Source organism: Hemiscyllium ocellatum, chromosome 30 (assembly GCF_020745735.1).
Source record: "Hemiscyllium ocellatum isolate sHemOce1 chromosome 30, sHemOce1.pat.X.cur, whole genome shotgun sequence".
Lineage (NCBI taxonomy): Eukaryota > Metazoa > Chordata > Chondrichthyes > Orectolobiformes > Hemiscylliidae > Hemiscyllium > Hemiscyllium ocellatum.
This window is the reverse complement of record NC_083430.1, coordinates 44,652,135-44,678,927: the sequence shown is the minus strand read 5'-3', so window position 1 is coordinate 44,678,927 and position 26,793 is coordinate 44,652,135. Positions and strand designations below refer to the sequence as shown.

The following is a 26,793-nucleotide window of genomic DNA, read 5'->3' as shown; positions in this document are numbered from 1 at the left end:
TTCCCTTCCCGTGACCGTGTAATGGACGAAAGCCCGTTCGGATCGGACAAAGCACGCCAAACAGGTCGAGTGCAGCAGCCGACCACTCACAGGCCTCGATATTCAAATTCCTCGCCCAACCGTTGCTAGGGAGTCCCACCCTCTTCTTCACCTGACCCGTGATTGGTTTGTAATGGTGAAGCTCTGATGGCCACTGCCATTTTTATTACTGGCACAGCTCTTGCTCAGTTCCTGCTTCTTTTCCATGAGTGTTGTCTGAAGTGTATGATCATACTTTATGGCACGTATGGCGAAAGTGAGGACTGCAGATGCTGCAGATCAGAGTCAAGAGTGTGGTGCTGGAAAAGCACAGCAGGTTGGGCAGCATCTGAAGAGCAGGAGTACCAGCATTTCAGGCCAAAGCCCTTCATCAGGATGCACAGAGTGTGCTGAACAAATTAAAAATTTGGTTAACACAAATAGCTGGTGTTGTGTTGCAATGGTACAAAAACAAATTCAAATTTGGCCAATCAGTTTGAATTATGCCCCAAGACCAAAATCCAATCAAAGTTTAATTTTACTGTGTAGGAAGACATCAAACCAATGAAATTATCTGACATTTTGGGGTATAAAACTGAACATTTTGAACAGTTGGGGGAGAACAGCAAAAAGCACCTACAAGTAAAGACTGCCAGCAGAATAGCTCTCTGAAAGGAACCTGTCCATAAGAAGTTTGTGCAGCAGAAGACCAAAACAGAACTAGAGAAACTTACAGAGAAAGTATGACATCTGAAAATGATAACTAGGTTTGAAAGTGATTTGCTGTAAATTTAAGAGGGAATTTATTGGACCAGTATTGTAGAGTAGAAGGTAAAAGATAGGTTTCGGAGAAAGGAGTTGAAAATAATGGTTCGAATATTCCCTTTTGGACTTAAAAAATTGTTAGTTTCTTTAGTAAAATCTGAGATAGTTCTTTGCCTCTTGAAATTTAACAGATTACGACGCTAGGTGAGCTTTGTGTGTGAGCTCTCTGTGTGTCGGGTTTAAGTTAGCAGAAGGGTTTACCCTGTGTTGTAACACAGAGTACTGACAAAGTAATTATTAAAATCTTTTGTATGCACAAACCAAAAGCAAATGCCACTAGTTGAAAATCCAAATTTCAAAGTAAATGACATTAAAGATGTATTTTATACACTATACATCACAACATATGCAATGAGAGGCCAAGCTTCAAGCTAGAATTGATACATTAATGGGGGTGTATGAAAAATGGACCTTATTTGGAAGGGAAAAGATCCACTATCAATCTGCTCCCAGTGCACAATATCACCTTTGTTGACTATCACAATCCACACCAGCACTTGAAAGGTTAGGGCCTCTCAAAATGCCACAACTCAATTTGGGTGGTCTTAGCCTTGGGATTCCCTTCAATTGGTGAGGATATTGTATTTCTTCAGGGAGGTTTGAGGTCATCCTTAGAGAGTTTCCTCCTGGTATCATTTTTGTGATAATGCTTGGTGTAGAAAGCTTTTTAATTTCTAAAGGAAATATATGATGTTAAACGGTTTGCTTAGTTTCTTCCTTCTGGTCCCCACTTGTGCATTAAAGAATTTTTTAAAAATCTCTCATCAATACCAGAAGGATGCCAAAACACAAATATTTACATTTTAGTAATTCATTCACGAAAAGGCTGCCTGAATGGGTGAAAATCTGACAAAATTAACCAAAAGTCAAACCCCATAATACCTTGTCACTAGGCTATCATTCAACAACCCAAATCTTAAAAGATCATTTTTCAGACTGCATCTTATTGGAACACAGAATGCTTTAACAACAGTTGGTAATGAGGCAGAGTTAAACACATTTTAATGGAATTGGATCAATAGTTGAAGACCACAAACGTAGAGGAATGCATGGAATTAGGACTGACAGACTCAACCCTCTTCTGTGGTGTAATTCTGTTATGATTCTTTGATTCACCTACTTAGCATTTTGAACATCAACTATCCTTCAGACCCTCTAAATGCAGAAAATGTATCATCACTTTCAGATGATGTAAATCATGGATGCTGTAATGTTACTTCCATTAGGAACAAGACTCGAACCACAACCTCAATTATGTTTAGAATCCTTCTAAGTTAAAGCAAATTACACAAAGTTCATCTAAACAACAAAGTCCAATACACAGTGGAGAAGGTTATGATATATCCTGCAGAGGTCATATAGATCTAGCTCATCCCCAGGATGGTCAAGCTGCAGCCTCCATTGCTGTGTTGGGAATGGCAAGATTACTAACAGTGAGCACAGAGTTTAAAGATCAGCAAACACAAACCAACAACTTTCTATTCCAGGTGTTGTTTTCCATTAAAAGAAAATGGAAAGATCATTATCTTCAAATTTCCATTCAAATCACACCCCATCCTGGCTGGGAATATGCTGCCCTATCTTCAGTTGCTGCATGGATGATCCCCGCACACTGTGGGAATACCTTCAATGCTGCATTTCAAGGTGATGCATACCTCCATCTCCTAAAGGATATCTAGGGATGGGGAATAAATGCTGTATTTTAAGGAGCCTCTTAAAGGAACAATAGAGAAACAATACAGACCAGAGGAGGCAGTTTGTGCTCCGTTCTCAGCTCACAGCTAGGAAGCTGTTGCCCTCTTCCAAATTATCTCAGCAGTCCAACATAAGAGGCTAAGATTCCCACACCTGCTCATTATCCAATGATTCAACTGGAAGCTGCACACTTTATTCATTTAGACTTGTAAATTTTGCAAGGTAGGACATAATTTATTGTCCATCCCTAATTGCCCTGGAGAAGGTGGTGAAGTACTGCCTTCTTGAACCAGTGCAGTCCATGTGGTAAAGGCAGACTTTCAATGCTGTTAGACGGGAACTTCAAGGATTTTGGCCCAGTGACACTGAAAAAATAAAAATATGGTTGTGAGTGAGACTGGCATGTAGCTTAGAGGACTTGTAGTTATTGATATTCCTTTGGCAAAATTTTCCATTCCCTTGAGTGGCATGGGAAATTACAAGAAATGGAGGGAAATGTGGTGAAAATTAAAAAAGAAGAAACTTAATACCAAGTAAAACAATTTCAAATTTCCAATAACGTTTGAATGGTGATTTCAGAATCTTGCTAAAAAAATGGCAACAATCGAAGTTCAACGCATGAATGCATCATTTCTATGCAGCTTCCAATTCACCTCTTCCTCATGGCAAGGTGGCTAAACTCATTGACTAGCATTGCTGCCTCACAGCACTAGGGACCCAGGTTTGATTCCAGTCTTGGGTGGCTGTCTGTGTGATGTATGCAAGTTCTCCCTGTGCATGCGTGGGTTTCCTCCAGGTGCTCTGGTTTCTTCCTACAGTTCAAAGGGGTGAAGGTTAGGTGGATTGGCCATGCTAAATTGCCCATAGTGTCCAGGATTGTGCAGGCTAAGTGGATTACTTTACATTTACTTTGGGGCTGCCAGTCTTTGGCCCTTGCATTAGCATTCCTGAAGAAGGGCTCATGCCCGAAACATCAATTCTCCTGCTCCTTGGATGCTGCCTGACCTGCTGCACTTTTCCAGCAATACATTTTCAGCTCTGATCTCCAGCATCTGCAGTCCTCACTTTCTCCTATTTAGTTTTAGCAGGAGGGGCAGAAAGCTTGTCACAGATCAGAGCACTAAACTGTCAAGGGGGTGGACGTTTTCCTGTATAGCACCATGGTATATCAATGTCACACTTATGTGCTAGCTGCTTACATTGTATGCATAACAACCAAATGGCCATGTCTGAAAATCAAAGTCAACGTTCTTAGTGGGATTAAGGGAAATTCTGGCTAATCAGGGACCACAGTTGGTCAAGGGTATCATCTGATTCCAGTCAAAGGGCAGGTTCTGGTTAGCCAAACGATTTATCCTCACAGGGATCCATGCATTTGAAATCTCTGTATTGGACCACACTCATTCCCCCCAGTTCAAATGCAGAGTTTAAAGGAGGTTATTCAGGACACTGTAGAGACATCACTATGGTGGGGGTTTTGAGGTGCAGGTGGAGGTAGATAGGCTGGTTATTGGTCATTTCCATGACCTGAATGTCTGAAGGACAAAGGAGTTTAAGGCCAATGAAATCATAAAAGAGAATGAATCAAATTCACAGAAGAACACCAACTTCTCATCAAATCTTGTGTTTTTGTAATGAGCATTTCTAGTTGGCAATGAAGCTTCTGAAAATATAAGGGTTCGTATTTTTGGGATGTGCACATTTTATCTGATCTTGGCTGATATATATTTCAAGCTGTGTGCTTTTCCTGTACCACATGAACTTCTTGACTTCTTCTTTATTTCTTCACAGGACACTTCAAGCTTCTTCCCGATGGATACCCTTACACATCAGTCGAGGAAATCATTAAATCATTAGAAACTGAAAATCAGAATTCAGAATTGATCACCTTTCAGTCCCTTACAGATATCATCACAAACGATTTTATCATTGGAAAGGGAGACCCCATAACAATCACATCAACTGAGTTTCGTGAGGATCAGGAATATGTAAATTGTATTGTGGATGGTGATTCTGAGCAGGTCCATGTTACACTACCCTTTGCTTTGAAAGGGGAGTTCTATGAATGTGAAGACAACAAGGTGTATACTATTAAGGACATTATCGAATCAAAACTTCTGACAAAAAGAAGAGTGAGGCTTGCTGACACGAAGGATGCCTGCATGCCAAGGCATTTTCAGGGTGCATTAGTGCTGTCACTTGTACATGAAGTTCAAGCAATTATGCACTGTAAGTGAGCATTTTAGCAAAGGTTTTCATTTTTATTTGACTCCATCCATGACAAAAGCACTATCCAAATGCATTATCTGAACCCTATGGGAGAAACAGTATATTATATAAGTGAGTGTGACAAAACTGGACATACTTTCCATTAGGTATCTCACTTAACGTGTCTGTGAGCCCCTCTGTCCAAATTATAATGCAGTTAGTATGGACTGGGTTTGTCAAGAGGAGATTTCTGCCTTTTCTGCGATAAATGTCAATACAGAAACTTCAAATATTTCACTCAAGCTTGTCTCATCAGCTCTTTCAGAGATAAAGCATGGAAATCATTGGTCAAGATGCAGTTGGAATATTGGGGTCACATTAGCTTGAGACAACAATAAGTGGCACTTGTGCATTTCTCCTAGTTTTCATTTTCAGTTATTTCAATGCAAAATTGAAAGAAATGTGTTTCAGATGGCTGAAGATTCACAGCAATGTGGTTGACTCTTAACTGCCCGCTGGCAACTAGAGATAGGCAATAAATGCTGCCCACATAATATGAATGGCTGATGTGGGTCCACTTTTCAAGAAAGGTGGTAGAATGGACTAGAAAATTACAGATTGATGAGTCTTACATCAGTAGTAGGGAAACTACTGGAGAAAATTTGAAGGAGAGAATTAACGTGCATTTGGAAAAGTATGGGTTAATTAGTGAGGGAGACTGATTGAGAGGTTTAAAGCACATGGAATTCAGGGAAACTTGATGAGATGGATTAGAAACTGGTTTAGTAATGAGGACACAAAAGGTATTGGAAGATGGCTGTTTGAGTGACTGCAGGCAAGTATCCAGTAGTCTATCACAATGCTCAGTACTGGAACTCTTATTGTTTGTTTTATACATAAATGATATGGATGAAAATGTGGGCAGAGTATTAAGCAAATTTGCAGACAACATCAAGGTTAGTAGGGTGGTTAATAGTGAAAAACATGATTGTAGGTTACAAAAAGATATGGATGGATTAGTCAGGTGGGCAGAGGAGAGGCAGATATTTAGCCCTGATTAAATTCAAGGTGATGCACTTTAGAAGAAGAAACAAAATGAAGGAATATTTAATGATGGCAAATCACTGGGTAGCTTAGAGGAACACAGGGATCTTAGGATAATTATTCACAGATCCCTCAAGATGGCAGAGCACATGAATAGGATAATTAAGAAGGCACATGGGACACTTGCTTTTATTAGTTGTGTCATATAATATCAGAGCAAGGAGGCAATATTGCAGTTGTACAGAACGTTGGTTAGGCCACAGTTGGAGTACTGTGTGCAGTTCTGGTCAGCTCATTACAGGAGGACATCATAGCATTCGATGGGATACAGAGGATATACACCTAAATGTTGCCTGGGATGGAGCAATTGAGCTAAAGGAGAGATTAGATAACCTTGGAGTGTTTTCTTTAGAGCAGAGATGGCTGAGGAGGGACATACACTGAGGTGTGTAAGATTATGAGGGCTTTGGAGAGGGTGTTCCCCTCAGTTGAGGTATCGTATTTTTAGGATAAAGGGCAGGAGATTCAGAGGGGATTTGAGAAAAACTGTCATTCACAGGATGAGGGCATAACTAACCAGGAAGCATTTATTGCTCACCCCTAATTGCCCAGAGGGCAGTTAAACTCAACCACACTGCTGGGGGTCTGGAGTCACATGGAGCTCAGATTGGGTAAGGACAGCAATTTCCTTCCCTAAAGGACATTAGTGAACCAGATAGGCTTTTCTCCAACAACTGATAATAGATTCATAGCCATCATCAGACTTTTTAATTCCAGATATTTATTGAATTCAAATTTCACCATCTGCCGTGGCAGGATTTGAACCCAGATCCCCACAATATTATCTGGGTCAATAGTACAGCAATAATACCACTAGGCCATTACCTCCCTTGAAGATCATCAATTTAATATCATCACATTAAGGGATAAGGGAGCGATTAGGAAATTATTTGCATAGACTCAGAATCATACAACATGGAAACAGACCCTTTAATCCAAATCATCCATGCTGACCAAGTTTGCCAAACTAAACTAGTCCCGTTTGCCTGACTTTGGCCTGTATTCATCTGAACCTTTCCTACTCATGGACCAGTCCAAATTTCTTTTAAATGTTGTAACTGTATCTGCACGTATCACTTGCTCTATTCAGGCTGAATGGACTATTTTGGTGCTATAAAATTCAACATAAAGTCAGACTGCCTTTCAGGTTTGTTGCATGACATGGAAAACAATGTAAAATTCAGAGGGCGATAGCAGAAAGACTGCTAAAGCCACAAGGTGGGAATAATCCCAATCATGAAGGGAACTATGGTTGGGGTAAATATTTCTTAGGAGTAAGTCCATCGAAATTTCTGCAAGCATTCCACTCACATTGAATACAGGGAGAACAAGCCAATTTGATACAAAATTGGCTCCAAGGTAGGAGACAGAGGGTGCTTGTGGAAGGTTGCTTTCTGAACTGGAAGCCTGTGACCAGTGGGGTGCCCAAGGATTAGTGCAGGGTCCACTGTTTTTTGTCAATAATTTTGTCAAATCACTTGGATGTGAATATAGGAGGTATGGTTAGTAGCCTTGCAGATGACACCAAAATGGACAGTGAAGAAGGTAACCTCACAGTACAAAGGGACCTTAATCAAATGGGCCAATGGACTGAGGAGTGGCAGATGGAATTTCATCTGGATAAATGTGAGCTGCTACATTTTGTTGGGGTAAATCAGGACAGGACTTATACACTTAATGGTAAGGACTTGGGGTGTGTTGCTAAACAAAGAGACTTTGGAATGCGGGTTCATAGTTCCTTGAATGTGGAGTTGCAGGATAGTGAAGAAGGTGCCTAGTATGCTTGCCTTTATTGGACAGTACATTGAGTATCAGAATTGGGAAGTCATGTTGCGGCTGCACAAGACATTGGTCAAGCCACTTTGGAATATTGTGTTCAGTTCTGGTCTCCCTGCTATAGGAAACAGGCCGTTAAACTTGAAAGGGTTCAGAAAAGATTTGCAAGGATGTTACCAATGTTTAGAGGATTTGAGCTATAGAGAGAGAGGCTGAATAGGCTGAGGCTGTTTTCCTGAAGCATCAGAGGGGAATCTTATTGTATGGCCTTACAGACATTTATAAAATCATGAGGGGCATGCATAGGGTGTATAGGTAATGTCCTTTTCCCAGGGTAGGGCATCATTTTAAGGTGAGAGGGGAAATATTTAAAAGGGACCTAAGGGATAAATGTTTCACGCAGAGGATGGTGCGTGTATGGAATGAACTGGCGGAGGAAGAGGTGGAGGCTGGTACAATTACAACATTTAAAAGGTAACTGGATGGATATATGAATAGGATTAAATTAATGGCACTGACATGAAAGACGTGACTTCTCAAAAGGCATTTTAAGCAGCTTTCAACATGGTTAGAAGTGTCACCGTGGATTGCGGTGAACTTGTCAATCAGCACTCTCTTCTGTCCCATCCCTCATTTTAAGCTGCCGTTTCTATCTCTTGTGGATTGATTTTTAATTATTCTTTTGCATAATGTGGCATTGTGGGCGAAGTCAACATTTAATGCCATTCCCTAATTGTCCTTATTAATGGTGAGCTGCCTTCTTGAACTGCTGCTGTCTATCTGTCCTGTGTAAGCCTACAATACTATTAGGGAGGATGTTCCATAGCTTTGACCCAGCAAAGTGAAAGAACGGAGGTATAATTCATCAGAATGGTGTGTTGCTTGGAGGGGAATGTACAGGTAGCAGTGTCCAGATCTTCTACCCTTGTCCTCATAGCTGGTGGAGGTCATGGATTTGGAAAATGCTGTCAAAGAGTATTGGAGAGTTGCAGTATTGCATGTTACAGATGGTACATACTGCTTCCCCGCATGTTGATGGTGAAGGGAGTGAAACATTGAAGATGATGGATTGGGTGCCAGTCAAACAAGCTGCTTTGTCCTGAATGCTTGGCAGGCTTCTTGAGTGATGTTGGAACTGCACACAGCCAGGCAAGTGGAGTCTCTCACTCCTGGCCTGTGTCTGGCAGATGTAGGATAAAGTCAAGAGTGTGGTGCTGGAAAAGTACAGCAGGCCAAGCAGCAGGAGAATCGACGTTTCGGGCATAAGCCCTTCATCAGGAATGGGATGTGGGATAGATTTTGGGGAATCGGGAGGTGAATTACTCACTGCACATAATGTAGCTTCTAATGTGCTGTTGTAGTTATAATATTTATGTGTTTGCAGCACAGTAATCCCAAGAAGTTGATACTGGGAGATGCGGCAACAGAAACATGACTGAATAACAAGGACAGATACATTCTCTCCTTTGCAGATGTGCCCTTGGTGGCACTTGGCTGGTGTGAATGTTACTTGCCATTTACTTCAGCCTCAACATTGTCCAGGTCTTGCTTAAATGGGAATAGATTGTTTCAGTACCTGACGAATCACAAATTGCGCTGCACATTGTGCAATCATAAACAAACATCTACCCTTCTGACCTTACAGTGGTGGGGGGATGGGCATTAATGAAATAGGTTTGTGAATGTAGATAAAAGGTAAATGAGGCAGCATGAAGAAATGAGAGGTCAGATCACAAATCTGCAGTTTTCCTGGAAAAATGGGTAGAATTCCAAAGGTAATGTTTTCAAAGAATTTGATTTGTTCAGTCATCTTAATCTTAGACTCTAGAAATAATTTAAAAAGGTAAAAAAAAACACTTTACATTTCCAGTTAAAAGTTGCTAACATTAGCTGTTGAACAATGAGAACAGAAACTGATGTTACCCTGAGTGCAGCATAGCTTAAATCAAGAGACATACACAAAAGTGCCTTATAAGGGTATGTACGAGAACATTAGAAATAGGAGCAGGGGTAGACTATAAAGCCAATCGAGCCTGCTCCATTGTTTAATAAAATCATGGCTGATCTTGGGCTTTAACTCCATATTTCTGAATTCCTCTACATATCTCCTGATTGCCTAAATCAGTCTAGTCCAGCCTTTAACTTATTTTTAATTTGTTTTTCTGTGGGATGTGGGTGTCACTGGCTGGCCAACATTTATTGTCTGTCCCACGTTGTCCTTGAGAAGATGATGATATACTGCCTTCCTGAATGACTGCAATCCACCTTCTTTGGCTTGATCCACAGTGCCATTATGGAGGGAATTATTTCCACGTCAGGATGGTGAGTGACTTGGAGGGGAATTTGAAGATGGTGGTCTTCCCATATATCTGCTGTCCTTGTTCTTCTAGATGAAAGTGGTTGTGGGATTGAAAGGTGCTATCTGAAGACCTTCAGTGAATTTCTGCAGTGCATCTTGTGGTTAGTACACACTGCTGCTACTCTGAGTGTCGAAGTTGGAGGGAATAGATGCTTGTGAATGTAGTGACAATCGAGTGGGCTGCTTTGTCCTGGATGATGGCAAACTTCTTGAGGTTTTGTTAGGGCTGCATTCATCAGGCAAGTGGAGAGTATTCCAACACACACCTGACTTGTGCCTTGTAGATGGTTGGCAGGCTTTGAGGAATCGGGGGTGAGTTACTCGCTGCAGTATTCCTATCTTCTAACCGGCTCTTGTAGGTGTTTTTGTGTGGTGAGTCCAATTAAGTTTCTGGTCAATGATAACCCCCTGGATGTTGGTAGTGGGGGATTCAGTGATAGTAACATTGTTAAATATCAAGGGGTGGTGGTTAGATTGTCCCTTCTTTATGATGGTATTTGTGTGACACGAATGTTACTTGCCACTTGTCAGCCCCAGCCTGGATATTGTCAGGATCTTGTTGCATTTGAACATGGACAACTTCAGTATCTGAGGAGTTGCAAATGGTGCTGAACATTGTGCATTCATCAGCAAACATCCCCACTTCTGATCTTATATTGGTGGGAAGGTCATTAATGAAGCAGTTGAAGATGGTTGAGCCTACATAGCCCTGAGGACCTCCTGCACAGATGTCTTGGAACTGAAATGACTGACCTCCGTCAACGACGACCATCTTCCTATTTAACAGGTTTGACTCTAACTACCAGGAAGCTTGCTTCCGCTACCTATTGATTTGAGTTTTACTCGGGCTCCTTGATGCTTCACTTGGTCAAATGCAGCCTTGATGTCAAGAGCTATCACTCTCACCTCTCCTCTGGAATTCAGCTCTTTTATCTATGTTTGAACCAAGGCTTTAATGAGGTCAGGAGCAAAGTGGCCCTGGTAGAACCCAAACTGGGCATCACTGAGCAGGTTAATGCTGAGCAAGAACTGTTTGATAGCACTGTTGGTTACACATTTTTAACAGTGAAGTACCCACAATCCTCTGAGATAGAGAGCTTGATAGATGCTCAATCCTTTGAATGAAATAATTTTGCCTCATTAAGTCCTAAATGACTGGCTCCTCATCTGGAGACTTAATCCTCTTGTTTTACGTTTTAGCTTCCCTCCACCAGCAGAAACTGAAATAACTCCACAGAGGCCAGTATCCCGTCACCAAGTCACCCTTTATTTACATGTGCATAGCACTTGACATTGGTTCAGCTAGTTCAGAGCTGGCTCCTAGAGTAAGCAGAACCTCTGACACTCCTGTTTACATCTCTCAGCCAGGACTCCCTGTTTGGACCAGATTAAAAACCCCAATCTGGGATGATTATAAATTCCTGGCTGACATCGTTCCAATCGCTACATTCCATAAGACCATAAGATATAGGAGTGGAAGTAAGGCCATTCGGCCCATCGAGTCCACTCCGCCATTCAATCATGGCTGATGGGCATTTCAACTCCACTTACCAGCGTTCTCCCCGAAGTCTTTAATTCCTCGAGACAACAAGAATCTACCAATCTCTGCTTTGTAGACATTTAGTGTCCCGGCCTCCACTGCACTCTGTGGCAATGAATTCCACAGGCCCACCACCCTCTGGCTGAAGAAATGTCTCTGCATTTCTGTTCTGAATTGACCCCCTCTAATTCTAAGGCGGTATCCACGGGTCCTAGTCTCCTTGCCTAACGGAAACAATTTCCTAGCATCCACCCTTTCCAATCCATGTATTATCTTGTACGTCTCTATTAAGTCTCCCCTTAATCTTCTAAACTCTAATGGATACAATCCCAGGATCCTCAGCCGTTCCTCATGTGTTAGACCTACCATTCCAGGGATCATCCGTGTGAATCTCCGCTGGACACGTTCCAGTGCCAGTATGTCCTTCCTGAGGTGTGGGGACCAAAACTGGACACAGTACTCCAAATGGGGCCTAAACAGAGCTTTATAATGTCTCAGTAGCACATCTCTGCTTTTATATTCCAACCCTCTTGAGATAAGTGACAACATTGCATTCGCTTTCTTATTCACAGACTCAACCTGCATGTTTACCTTTAGAGAATCCTCGACTAGCACTCCCAGATCCCTTTGTACTTTGGCTTTAGGAATTTTCTCACCATTTAGTAAGTAGTCTATGCTTTTATTCTTTTTGCCAAAGTGCAAGACCTCGCACTTGCTCACTTTGAATTCCATCAGCCATTTCCTGGACCACTCTCCCAAACTGTCTAGATCCTTCTGCAGTGTCCCCACTTCCTCAGTACTACTTGCCTGTCCACCTAACTTCGTATCATCTGCAAACTTCGCTAGAATGCCCCCAGTCCCCTCATCCAAATCATTAATATATAATGCGAATAGCTGTGGTCCCAACACTGAACCCTGCGGGACACCGCTCGTCATCGGCTGCCATTCCGAAAAAGAACCTTTTATCCCAACTCTCTGCCTTCTGTTAGACAGCCAATCCTCAATCTATCCCAGCAGCTCACCTCGAACACCATGGGCCCTCACCTTGCTCAGCAGCCTCCCATGTGGCACTTTATCAAAGGCCTTTTGAAAGTCTAGATAGACCACATCCACTGGGTTTCCCTAGTCTAACCTACTTGTCACCTCTTCAAAGAATTCCAACAGGTTTGTCGGGCATGACCTCCCCTTACTAAATCCATGTTGACTTGTTCTAATCAGACTCTGCTCTTCTAAGAATTTAGTAACCTCATCCTTAATGATGGATTCTAGAATTTTACCAACAACCGAGGTTAAGCTAATTGGCCTATAATTTTCCATCTTTTGTCTTGATCCTTTCTTGAACAAGGGGGTTACAACAGCCATCTTCCAATCATCCGGGACCTTTCCTGACTCCAGTGACTCTTGAAAGATCTCAACCAATGCTTCCGCTATTTCCTCAGCCACCTCTCTCAGAACTCTAGGGTGTATCCCATCGGGGCCAGGAGATTTATCAATTTTAAGACTTTTTAACTTTTCTAGCACTATCTCTTTTGTAATGGCAATCCTACTCAACTCATCCCCCTGACTCCCTTTAATTGTTGAGATATTACTCATGTCTTCCACTGTGAAAACTGACGCAAAATACTTGTTAAGTTCTCCTGCTATTTCCTTATATCCCATCACTAGGCTTCCTGCATCAGTTTGAAGTGGCCCAATGTCTACTTTTGCCTGTCGTTTGTTTCTTATGTACTGAAAGAAACTTTTACTGTCATTTCTGATATTACTGGCTAGCCTACCTTCATATTTGATCCTCTCATTTCTTATTACACTCTTTGTTATCCTCTGTTTGTTTTTGTAGCCTTCCCAATCTTCTGATTTCCCACTGTTCTTGGCCACTTTATAGGATCTCTCTTTCTTTAATACATTTCCTGACTTCCTTTGTCAGCCATGGTTATCTAATCCCTCCCCGGATAATCTTTCTTTTCCTGGGGACGAACCTCTGTATAGTGTCCTCAATTATACCCACAAACTCCTGCCATTTTTGCTCTACTGTCTTCCCGGTTAGCCTCTGCTTCCAGTCTATTTTTGTCAGTTCCTCTCTCATGCCCTCATAATTCCCTCTATTTAACTGTAACACCATTACATCCGATTTTGCCTTCTCTCTTTCAAACTGCTGACTGAACTCTACCATATTATGATTGCTGCTTCCTAAGGGTTCCCTTACTTTAAGATCTTTTATAGAGTCTGGTTCATTGCAAAGCACTAGGTCCAGAATAGCCTGCTCCCTCGTGGGCTCCATGACAAGCTGTTCCAAAAAGCCATCCTGCAAGCATTGCATGAATTCCCTTTCTTTGGATCCACTAGCAATATTATTTACCCAGTCCACCTGCATATTGAAGTCTCCCATGATCACCATGACCTTGCCTTTCTGACATGCCTTCTCTATTTCCCGGTACATCCTGACCACTGTTAGGAGGTCTGTACACAACTCCAATTATGGTTTTTTTGCCTTTGTGGTTCCTCAATTCCACCCACACAGACTCCACATCATCTGACGCTATGTCATTCAAGTGTATTTTTTTGTTGTTTTTTTGGGGGTTTTTTCTATTTCCTTTTTTTTTCTTTATTTTTTCTTTTCTTCTTTTTTCTTTTTTTTTATGCTCCCTCCTATTCTTTTGCCATCTTTTTGTTTTTTTTCCTGAAAATTTATTATGAAAACAGCTTTTTTCCTCTGCCACCATTTACTTTTTTTGTGGATATAAAAACAGCTACCAACATTTGTTGCTTCTGTGTAGCAAGAGAAGTCCATTTCAACAATTCCAGTGGACAGTTCGTAGGTATGAATGACATGGATGATAGTTTTTTTTCCCTTTTTTTCTGTTAATATATTAGTTGAGTTAATATATTCCTCCTCCTCTAAGTCCTAGGATGTAGGTCCATTCTTTTTCCAAATCCTTCTCCACATTTTCACACCAGGTCTGGTTCCGCCAACTCTGCCTCAGACCTTGTCAGTGAGTATCCGTCCATAGCTTGCCTCTTGTACCCAGAGTGACCTGGCTGAAATTGTTCATTTTCTTCCATCATTAATGCTGTTGAGGCTACAACATCTATCATGTCCATCTCGTCCTCAGAGGTTTTTTACACATGAGGGGGAGGGGGTGAACCCTGGAATTCTAATCTTTTTGCTGGATGTTTTATGGGCTGGGCATGTTTGCAAGGTCAGAGCTTTCATGTAGTCCATGTGCTTGTTTCTCCTCCCTGAACTTTGTACATCTCAGGACCTAACCTCGTGTCATCCACGCCTCTTACCCATACAGGGTCCTTCCTGTGGTTTCTGCATCAAGGTTCGTCCCCTGAAGCAAACTGTCTCTCTCGCTTAGAGGAGTCTTGTGTCCAGCATTGGCATTCCTGGTGCCATTTCATCCTCCTCCCAGGAGTGGGAAGATCAGATTTAACGTGGTGCAGAGTCTTCTCCCCATTAGCAACTCTGCTGGAGCTGTCCCTGTAGTTGTGTGAGGGGTGCTCCTATAATGTTTCATAGTAATAGAAACAGGAATAGGCCATTTGGCCCATAGAGCCTGCTCTGCCATTCATTTAGATCATGGCTGATCTATCCATCATCTCATCTTCTCCCACATGCATTATCCCCATCACTCTTAATTCCCCTAACGTGCAAAACCCAGCCAACTGTGTCTTGAACATATTTAAATAAAGCTGTTTCTACTGCTTCCTTGGGCAGAGAATTCCACAGATTCACTACTCTCTGGAAAAAGCAGCTCCTCCTCACCTCTGTCTTAAATCTACTCCCCCTAATCTTGAGGCCATGTCTCCTGGTCCTAGTCTCACACACCAGCAGAAACAATTTGCTTGCCTCTGTCAAATGCATCACTTTCATAATTTAATATGTTCCTATAGGATCCCCTCTCATTCTTCTAAATTCTAGTGCATACAGTCTCAGATGGTTCAACCTCTCCTTATAGGGTAATCCTCTCATTTCCGAAATCATCCTGGTGAACCTCCTCTGCACCACCTCCAAAGCCAGTACAAAGGAACCTCAATTATCCATCATCTAATTTAACTGAATTCTGGATTAACCAAACAAAATCACAAGGTCCCGATGCTTGGCTAACTATGTTATCTGGTATTCGATGAACTGAACAAAATATTCCCCACCCGTGACCTTCGGATAATTGAGGTTCCTCTGCATATCCTTCCTCAAGTAAGGAAACCAGAACTGCACACAATACTCCAAGCGTGACCTCATCAACACCTTGTACAAGTGCAGCAGAACCTCCCTGCTCTTAAATTCAATCCCTCTAGCAATGAAAGCCAATATTCCATTTGCCTTCCTGATTACCTGTTGCACCTGAAAATCAACTTATAGCGATTCATGTATGAGCACTCCCAAGTCCCTCTGCACAACAGCATGCTGCAGTCTTTCACCATTTAAACAATACTCTGACCTACTATTTTTACTTCCAAGTGGTTAACCTCATATTTACCAACATTGTACTCGATCTGCCAGACCCTTACCCACTCACTTAACCAATCTAAGTCTCTTTGCAGATCTTCCACATCCTCTGCACAGTTGCCTTTCCAATCAATTTAGTGACATCAGCAAACTTGGATATGTTACACTCAGTTTCCTCTTCTACATCATATTCATATATATTTCATGAATAGTTGCAGTCCCAACACCAAACCCTGCAGCATCGCGCTCACTACTGATCTCCAACCAGAAAACACTCATTTATCCCAACTCTCTGCTTTCTATTGGTTAACCAGTCCTCTGTCCATGCTAGTACATTCCCCACTACTCTGTGCATTCTTATCTTATGGATGAGTCTTTTATGCGGCACTTTATCGAACGCCTTCTGGAAATCCAAGTACGCAGCATCTACTTGTTCCCCTCCATCCACTGCACTTGTTACATCCGCAAAGAACTCTGCTACATTTGTCAAACACAACCTTCAAACAGGAACCAGCACAGTTTGGTATCGAGAGAAGGTGTAGGCTTTAAACCTGTCTTTAAAGTTTGGACTACTCTTTCCACCAGTCCATTGGATTATGGATGGTATGGAGATGTCCTTACATGCCAAATTCCAATCGACATAAGGAAATACTCAAATTCTCTGCTGATAACTGATGGCCCATTGTCTGTGACCAAAACCTCAGAGAGTGTGTGTATCGCAAAAGATGCTTCTAAATTTTCAATCATCGTCCCCATTTTGATGAATGAATTCTATATATGCCCAACCGCTTTGAATAGGCATCCACAATGACTAAAAACAAAGAGCCCATGAAAGGACCAGTATTTCCAATGGGTAACTGAATCCAGGGTTTACTCAGCTATTCCCATAAATTTGGGGAAACTGCTGGTGGCATTCTGGGCATTGCCCCACCAACACAGTTGTGGTGGCATCCACTCCTGGCGGCCAGACATAACTTTTCACCAACATCTTAATTTGGAAACCCTGAGATGACCCTGATGGAGTTCAGCCAATGTCTGGCAGCAACCTTTGCTTGGGAGAATCACTCTTGCTCTCTGTAATAAAATGCCATCATCTACGGTCCAGGTCAAGGTCCAGGTCCAGAAAGATTTCAGTTTTAGTTGTGATGGCCCTTTTGTTTCCCCATCACCACGAGCTGCTTTAGTTTTGCCAAAACTGGGTCTTTTTTAATCCACAGTCTGATATTTCAGTGGTGATGGAAACGTATCCAAAACGTTTAAAATCAGAATGGACTCTTCCTTCGGTGGCATACTGCTCACGTATCTGCCAACGGGAGATGGCTTAAAACATTCTCATTTGCAACTTGGCCTCGCAGAGAATATTCCAACTTATAATTGAATGCACTTGGAAGAACAGCCCACCACTGAATTCAACCCGAAGCTATGGCGGCACGGCCTTATCCACTTCGAGTAGCCCTAACTAGCGCTTGTGGTCTGTTACAATTACAAATTTACATCCGTACAAGTATTAGTGGAACTTTCTCACACCAAAGATGACTGCCAAACATTCTTACTCTATCTGGGAGTATTTGCACTCTGCACCCCACAGAGTGCAGGAAGAATGTGCTATTAGGAGTTCCACTCCATTGGGCCACCTGTGAGCCACACTACCCTGATACCATACAGGGAGGCATCGCACATCAGCACCAGATCTCGTTTGATATCGTTGTATGCCAACACCTTAGACAATGACAGCTGCTCCTTCTCTTCCCTAAACACTACATCTTGGCTACAAGACCATATCCAAGGCTGATCCATTTTCAACAGAAGATGTAAGGGTGCCAAGAAGGAATCTACAAATCTGAGGAAAGACCTAAGCACCAGTACAAACATGGGAGCTGGGGCATCTTTGATAGCCCTTATTTTATTTTCCAAAGGGTGTAACCCAATCTTGTTAACTATGTAACCCAATTAGATCACTTGGGGTGCCTGGAACACATATTTTCGTGACCTTCTAAGACATACCTCACCTTGGGGAAACATTTGAGGCCTACATTCAAATTCTCTAAGTACTCTATTAGTCTTCCCTAATATTAGCACGTCATCCCATTAAACGGCGACCTGCAGTAGACCTTGTGAAATGTTTGCCATATTCCACTGAAAAATGGCACTGCCTGATTATACTGCAAATGGCACTCCCATATATTGATACAAATCCTTATGGGTATTAATGTAGCATACTTCTGGGAATCCTCATCCACCTGCAATGACACATGGGCTATGTCCAGTTTAGTGAAGGATGCCTTCTGCCAGGTTTGACTAAACTCTCTATGCGAGGGATTGGGTATGTGTCCTGCTGCAGGAAACGGCCTACTGTTTATTTAAAACCCCACTAGGTTTCACAATTGATATGACTGGTGCTGTCCATTCCACAAACTGCACTGATTTGATGACTCCTTTGTTTCCCAACTTCCTGATTTCAGCCTCTACTTTTGCACGTAAGACAAATGGCACAGGCTCGGCCTTGCAGATCATGGAATTGTTTCCTGGTCAACACACAAGATGGCCTTGGCTCCTTTGATAGTTCCTAGGCCTTCCTGAAAAATGTTTGCATATTTAATTAGGACTTCTTTCAGGCTGCCATTAACTAATTGAGAAATGTTGAACCTGTCAAGGCAATACTTTCTCAACCAATTTCACCCTGTCAGGCTTGGGCCCAAGCCTTTCACCACAGTCAGTGGTTAACTGAACCAGCTGCTTCTCATGGAGCCAACATTGTATCCTTATCCTGTAATAGTTTTCCAGCATAGGTTCCCAGTGTAGCTAAGATCTTATACAATCTCAAGGATTGGAATTCAGAATGAATTTTGTTAAAGACTGGTTCTGCAATCACTGATACAGATGTATGAATATCAACCTCCATTAGAACCAGGTGACCGTTTAACCGGATGTGATTTTGACTATCACCTGATGGAGTGTCGCTCTGAAAGCTAGTGTGCTTCCAATTAAACCTTTTAACTTTATTTTGATTGGTTCTGATTTGGATGTTGTATATCAATTTAACTGGTCCAAACCAGCTTTTAGTGGATTTTCCAGGGTGTGTACTCTCCTGGATACCAGCCTGTGAGCTCTCTTATTCAATTCAGCTCTAGTGGGACTGTTTTGCTATCTGGAGTCAGCGTACTGGTAGCAACTACAGTGGCTTGCTGGTCTGGATCCTGAAGAAAGTTGAACCATTTAACCAAGGCTTGGATTTTGTTAGGTTTTTGCTGTGATGTGACTGAGACTCCCTCTGTCCAGGATATGTCTTGTGTAAGGATCTGAAATTGCCTTCAATCAAATGGTGTACCCCAGTTTAGTTGGCCTGGTGAGGGTCAAGTTGTAAGTTTGCTCACTAAGCGAAGATGTGTTTTCAGAAGTTTTGTCACCATGCTAGGTAACATTGTCAGTGAGCCTTCGGTAAAGACTGGTGTACTGCCCTGCTTGTCAGTTGTGTGTCTTGGTCTGTTGTGGTGGGTGATATCACTTCTGGTTCTTTTTCTGAGAGGTTGGTAAATGAGGTTTAAACTGATGTGTTTATTGATGGAGTTCTGGTTTGAATGCCAGGCCTCTCGGAATTCCTGTGTGTGTCTTTATTTAATCTGTCCCAGGATGGATGTATTGTCTCAGTTGAGCTGGTGTCCCTCATCTGTGTGTAAAGATACTAGAGATAGCTAGTTGTGTCTTTTGGTGGCTAGTTGGTGCTCATGTATCCTGGTGGCTAGTTTCCTAACAGTCTGTCCAAAGTAATGCTTGTTGCAGTTCTTGCAGGGTATGTTTGTTCTGCTGGTTGTTGGTACAGAGTCCTTTAGATTCACCAAGATCTGTTTCAGTGTGTTGGTAGGTTTTGGGCTACCATGATGCCAAGGAGTCAGACTAGTCTGTTCATCATCTGAGATGTATTTAATGTATGGTAGTGTAATTAGAGCGGGTTGTCTTGTTTAGGTTTATTGTGGAAGAATTGGTGGACTGTGCTTATACAGCCTGTTCAAGAACAACAGGTACCTGATAAGTATTTTTCTTCATCTTCTCATAATTCCTCAGTGCTGCAGTGTGTTATGGCTCATTTAAATGTCCTGATGCAGCTCTGTTTGTGGGCGCTGGGTTAATTTGCTCCTGCAATTGAGTATCTAGTCAGTGTCACTTTCTGCAGCTCTCCGTTGGCTTTTAGTTCTACTGTACTTCTAGGAAGTGAAGCCTGTTGTTATTCCCTTCCTCATTAGTGAACTTTATATTGGTAAAGATGTTGTTTGTGGGTTTCTTCTAACTTGTTCCGTTTCATGATGACAAAATGTTTCATCCACATAGTGGACCCAAAGCTTGAGCTAGTTCATGGGGAGGGCTGTTTGTTCCAACCTCTGCATAACTGTTTCTGCCAAGAATCCTGATATTGGTGATCCTATTGATTTGTGTAGGTCTTGTCATTGAAGGTGAAGTGGGTTGTGAGGCACCGGTCTACTACTTTGAGGGTGCTGTCCTTGCTGATGGAGTTGGTGCTGTTTGGTGTTTGTGTCCTTGGTTCGTCTAGTAGTGAGGTCAGGTTGATGTTAATTGATGTGAATATCGCTGTCACGTCAAAGAGGATGACTACATCGTCATTTCCTACCTTGGTGTCTTTGGTGAGGCTGTCCACTTCCATCAGCATATCCAGTAATCGTAAGCTCCACTTGTCACATTTTCTAATATTAAGTTGTGCTTGTTTGAAGTCCAGTTGGGCTTCAGCCATGCACTTTTGCATGGTTACATCATTAATCCTACATACCAAATGGCCTCTCAGAATCTCATTAAAGGATAAACCTTTAATGTAACTCTGCCAGCTGTTAAACCTCTTCAAAAATCCTGACACCAATTTCCCCAGTTCTGTAATTGCTGAATAAAACTGATAGCATACCAGAATTTTTAGGGACTTGGGAGTCAAAACATTCCTTCAATATTTGAAAAAGCTGCAAGTCTACAAGCTGACAGGTGAATTCCTCATTGCGTTCTATCTTCCCCATGTCATTTGCCTGGAAAAAAACATAACATATTCTTTGTGCATAATGGGCTCAGTCTTTGGCATGATCAAAGGAGTCAAGCTTCCCAAATAACAGTATAGTGCCAGAAGTGTTTACCCCAACTCAAAGATGACTGTTGTGAGCCAACTTCTTCAGGAGCATGTTTTTCCCCCCCTCATCGCAATTGAGAACTCCACAGAGAGTGACATCCCATCACCATGTCACCCTTTATTTACATGTGTGTAGTACTTGTCAGTGGTCCAACTCTCAGTGAACTGAACCCCTGACACTCTTGCTTTTAGTATATTTTATTAACTATTATAAACAACAGCCTGTACAAGAAACAGCAATTTACAGGGAAGGGGCAGCAAAGCCAGAACCCCAAACCCCACTGTACAACAAGATCGCAGACAAACGAGGTAACCTAGAATCCCACCTTCCATTATAAAGAAGGAAACAGTGAACACAATCATCTACAGACAGTTCGAAAAACCGAACAATAAAACAGTGCAAATAACACAGACAACCCTGACAACTCAGCAAACCACTCGACCCACCCACCTTCCAGATACTCAAAGTCAGCCCGCCCCCTAGCCCCTTTCGGCTAACATTCCTGTTTATATTTTTTTCCTGGTTATATTAATTTATTAAACAATACAATTTACAAGCAGGCAATTAACATTAATAACTGTATACAGAGAAACAGCAATTTACAAGGGAGAGGATCAGCAAAGCCAGGCCCCAAACTTTACCATTCAACCAGTTTCCAGGGAAATGAGGACAAACCTCAAATCCCACTTTCAGTCATCATGAAAGAAGCAGTAACAAATACAGACATGACGGTCCAATTAGATAAGAATCGGTGCATAGAATACAGACTCCTCCGCCAGCAACCCAGCAAGCCTCCCATGCCCCTTCCAGTTCTCAATCCACCCTGACACACCTTCTGACCTCCTCTAGAACAGCCCGTGGCCAGAAGGTGTGTCAGGACAGTCCACAGGCCAGATGGCTCATTGGGGTGGGCGAGAGCCAGATGGTACGTAGGGGCAGACCAAGAGCCAGAAGATGGGTAGGCTGTCCTCAGCACTGTTACTCTGGGCAGGTACGGGGGCAGGCTGTCAGAGAGGTGGCTGGAAGGTGCGAACTGTGGTTAAGGAAACCAAAAGGTGGGTAGGCCATCCGGTTGCTGTCGATATTCCTAATTATATCTGTCAGCCAGGGCTCCTTCATCAGACCAGGTTATCAGCCCCAATTAAGGAATTTATATTTTGAGAGGCCTACCTGGCTTATCTCATCACAATCCTACAGAAACAACCTTTTAATGTCTACCCTGTTAAGGCCCTTCAGAATCTTGTATTTCTCAACATGTTTGCCTCTCATTCTTCTAAACGCCAGAAATATAGCCTCACCGTGGGTGGCACAGTGGTTAGCACTGCTGCCTCGCAGCGACACAGACCCGGGTTCAATTCCCGCCTTAGCCGACTGACTGTGTGGAGTTTGCACGTTCTGCCCGTGTCTGTGTGGGTTCCCTCCGGGTGCTCCGGTTTCCTCCCACAATCCAAAAATGTGCGGGTCAGGTGAACTGGCCATGCTAAATTGCCCGTAGTATTAGGCAAGGGGTAAATGTAGGGGTACGGGTGGGTTGCGCTTCGGTGGGTCGGTGTGGAGTTGTTGGGCTGAAGGACCTGTTTCCACACTGTCAGTAATCTAAAAAAAAATTATTCATGATCAAACAAATTAATATGCAAGGGACCAACATAGTGAATCAACAGTGCACCACTGCCATTATATGTTTTCTTAAATGTCAAGACCAAAACCGTTCACCATAATGCTGTACAGTTTTACCAATACTTCTTTATTCCTGCACTCCAACCCCTTTACAAGAAAGGCCAAAATATATTTGCCATCCTGATTGCCTGCTGCACCTGTCCACATCATTGCACAGGCACCCCCAAATCCTTTTAAACATTAACACTTACAATGAATTTATAATCCACAGACTCAGAATGACAGTCTGGATTTATAAATTCAAATCCCGTGGTAGCAACTGAGGGATAACAACTTAATTAAATAAACATTAAATGAAAAGATGAGACCACTAGCAGTGACCATGGCCACTGCCAGATTCCACTCAAACCACTTTTGCCCCACCAAATCCAGTCTGCTGTCCTTACCAGATATGATTTACAGGTGCTTCCAACCCATATGGAGCTCATTTTTAACAACTGTCTGAAATGATCTTGCAAGGTACTCAGTTGTATTCAAGAAGGCAGCTCACCATTGCCTTCTCATGGACTATTAGGAATGGTAAATAAAAACTGACTTTACCAGCAATGCTCACACTGTGTGAATGAATTCTACAACATTCACCATTTCCTGGTTATTTTCTAAAAGAAGGTATTTTTAATAAAGACTCTTGAATATACAAATTATCTTTTCTCATTACAAGTAATTGCATGGCTTTAGTTTTCTCCAAGATTATCTCATTCTTCTTCTGAAGGTACTTTTCTTATTCATTTCTGGGATGTGGGTGTAGCTGGGCAGCCTTTATTGCCCATTTCTAGTTGCCCTTGAGAAGGTGGTAGTGAGCTGCCTTCTTGAAAACTGCTCTCCACCTGTTATGGATTGGCCCACATGCCCTCAGGAAGGAAAATCCAGGATTTTGACCCAGTGACAATGAAAGAACAGTGATATATTTCCAAGTCAGATGGTGAGCGGCTAGGAGGGGAACTTAAAAGTGGTGATGTTCCCATTTATCTGCTACCCTTGTCCTTCTAGATGGAAGTGATCATGGATTTAAGAGGTGCTGTCTGAGTATTTTTGGTGACTTTTTGCAGTACGTCTTGTAGATAGTACACACCACTGCTATTGAGCGTGGAGGGAGTTGATGCTTGTGGATGTAATGCCAATCTATCCAATGGGCACAAGAACTTGATGGGTTACACAATGACACCTATTGCCAAGGCATCAAGAAGATGTCCAAGAAATTGATTATGCTTGAATTTGCCTTTGGGTAACAGCCTTGGTTCAATGTTAACACTCTTGCCTGTCAGTCCAAGGTTTGTAGGTTTGAACCACAAATAGAAGCCCAGATGATAATCTTTGTTCACACTTCTGTGTGCATTCATAGATTACTGCACGGCTGGAGATGCAATCAAACCCTGCAATTATTAGAAAAGCAGGGACGTTGCCCCAGTGTACCAAAGGCCAAAATATATCCCTCGACTGATGTCACTACAAATCAGATGAATTAGTCATGCATCTCGTTACTGCTTCTCCAGCATTTGTGTGTACAAATGACTGCGGTGTTATTTTATGTTACAACAGTGAATACACATTATTGCATATAAGATATTCTATGGTACTACCATTGCTAAATCCTCCCCAATCAGCATCCTTGGGTTTCCCATTGCCCAGCATCTTAACTGCACTAGCAAAATAAATACTACAAGAGCAGTTCGGAGACTGGAAACTCTCTGCTGAATAACCCATTTCTTGAGTCACCAAAGACTGTCCTCCATTTACAATTGTGATAGAATACTCCCAATTAACTTCAATGAGTGCAAATCCAGCAACATTCAAGGAGTTCAACACCATCCAAGACAAGCAGCTTGCTTGATCACATCCCTTACAACATAAAAAAAATGTTCTCCATACTAGAACACAGTGGAAGGGACATATATCACTTTAAAAATGCACCAGAGTAATTCATCAACACCTACAATAGCACCTTCAAAACCCATGGTCTCTTCAATCTGAAATGTAAAATAAAAACTGATGACACTGTTTTAGTTTAATCAACTCTATAGTCAACATTTCAGGCCGTATACATGGAGACAGAAATAGAGGGTATGCTTCAGATAGATGACTGCTATCAAACCTGAAAAAAATGTGTTGTGTTACCTGCTTTAAGGAAGTAACAGAGATAAGGAATAAAGGTGGGGTGGAGAGGAGAGGACAGAGGGAAAACCTAGGTTTTTGCAGAAGGCAAGATGGATTAAATGACTAAAGCAATAGTGGTGCAGGCAAAAGAAGATTATAATGGGATTTTTATCACAGGTTATTTGATAAAACATATTTCATGTTGTGAATAATGCAAAAGATAAGAGGTTTGTATACATAACATCTGAAAGAATGCTTACTAAAACAGCTATCAACTCTTCCCGCAGACAGAAAAGAGATTGTGAAAATACCCTCAACTCTGGAAGTTGATGTAAGGGATGTAACAGAGGAGCAAAAAGATATCACGTTCATCAAACCAATGTCATTGTCCGATATTTTAAACCAGTCACATGATCAATTTCCAATGTTGGTCAAAATCCTGGATGCCTCAGAACAGCAGTCCCCCTTTAAAGGTGAGTGGTTTCACTCACTGAGAAAGGGTAGAATTTTGAAAATTTACAAGAAAGAGTTGCTGAAGAAAGTCCTTGCAACATCCATGCTCAACAAAGTGAACCGGCATTTCTTAATCTCCATAAACTACAAAGGAACCTTCAGACAGCGGCCTGGAGAGTTTGTGACTGTGTTTGATCTTTGCAATGCCATTAGCCAAGACAGCCATTTGAATGTTGTGGTAACAAGAGACTGCATGTGGAATAAAGATGGATTATCTTCTCTATGTGTGGGTGACCGCTTAGTCACCATGTTTAGGACCACGACACAACTGACCGTTGATGGCGTAATTCAAAATGTTGACATGCTCATGTGCAATAAGATCACGGAGGATGAGGATGAGGATGAGACTCTGATGCTTCCCTTGTACCTCGAGGGTCATTTTGTGGAAGATGTCCATGACACCAAGGGATACAAAATCTTGGAAATATGTGATAAATTCAAACTACCTTTTCAAGTAAAAGTCACATCAAAAGATCCTACTTTACTAAATGATATCTTAACAGCATTCCCAACAATTAAATTGGAGGAAATAATTGTGGTACCTAATTTGGTTGTCAGTTTCCATGAACAGCCTTCTGAGTGTTTCTCAATTCCAGTCGAATGGATGACTATGACTGTCTGTCATCTAGAAGACTCTCCTGAGGAGGACTGTAACCTTATAAAAGGCAGCCTCAGTGGAAGAGTTGACTGATTTCATGTACTATAATCTGCAGAAATGTTCTTCTCCAAATCTGTGTCCACCACCTCGACCACCCAAAAGACTAAGCAAAGATACTGTCTTGTCAGACTCACACTCAGAAAGTTAGTAAAGCTAGCATTAATTGATCAATTCAACTCTGAGATTGATAGATTTCTATTGAATAAGGTATCAACGAATAGGGAACAAAGCTGAGGAGGACTGTAACCTTAAAAATGCAGCCTCAGTGGAAGAGTTGACTGATTTCATGTACTATAATCTGCGGAAATATTCTTCTCCAAATCTGTGTCCACCACCTCGACCATCCAAAAGACTAAGCAAAGATACTGTCTTGTCAGACTCCACTCCAGTTCAAGCCCCTTGTCGTTCTCCTGTTCCAGGTTATATACAGCAACAACCACCTTTACCCCCTAAGGTAAGAATTATCTGATGTCATGAGAAGTATAGTTTTCAGTTCTAGGCACGATACCTCAAAGCAGGAGGCTTTTGAGAGGATTGCAGTCTAGATTCACCAGAATGAGACCAGAACTGAAAGTGTTAGATTATGCGAATTGGTTGCAAACAGTACGTTTTTGTTCTCTTGAACACACATGATTAAGAGTTGATCTAATTAATGCATTTAAGATAACTAAAGGAGTTGATGCAGTTGCTGGAGATAAACTCTTACCTCTGGTGGTAGACTTCCATCACAAGGAGACAGAAGCTTTAAATTAA

General features: G+C 42.0%; 1 protein-coding gene across 1 annotated transcript; it reads left to right on the top strand.

Moving 5' to 3' along the window:
* The first annotated feature begins 21 nt into the window (after positions 1-21).
* On the top strand, positions 22-26,793 carry LOC132829821 (protein THEMIS-like). The gene is made up of 5 exons (XM_060847185.1): positions 22-121; positions 4,330-4,767; positions 25,157-26,032; positions 26,262-26,494; positions 26,704-26,793. The coding sequence occupies exons 1-5, from the start codon at positions 22-24 to the stop codon at positions 26,791-26,793; spliced, it is 1,737 nt and encodes a 578-aa protein (XP_060703168.1).

Excerpts from the sequence above, each read along its gene's own strand:
- LOC132829821 (XM_060847185.1), top strand. The coding sequence starts at position 22 with ATGGACGAAAGCCCGTTCGGATCGGACAAAGCACGCCAAACAGGTCGA. Across the intron at positions 4,768-25,156 it reads AGTTCAAGCAATTATGCACT|ACAGAAAAGAGATTGTGAAA; the intron begins GTAAGTGAGCAT and ends CTCTTCCCGCAG. Across the intron at positions 26,495-26,703 it reads AACCACCTTTACCCCCTAAG|ATAACTAAAGGAGTTGATGC; the intron begins GTAAGAATTATC and ends AATGCATTTAAG.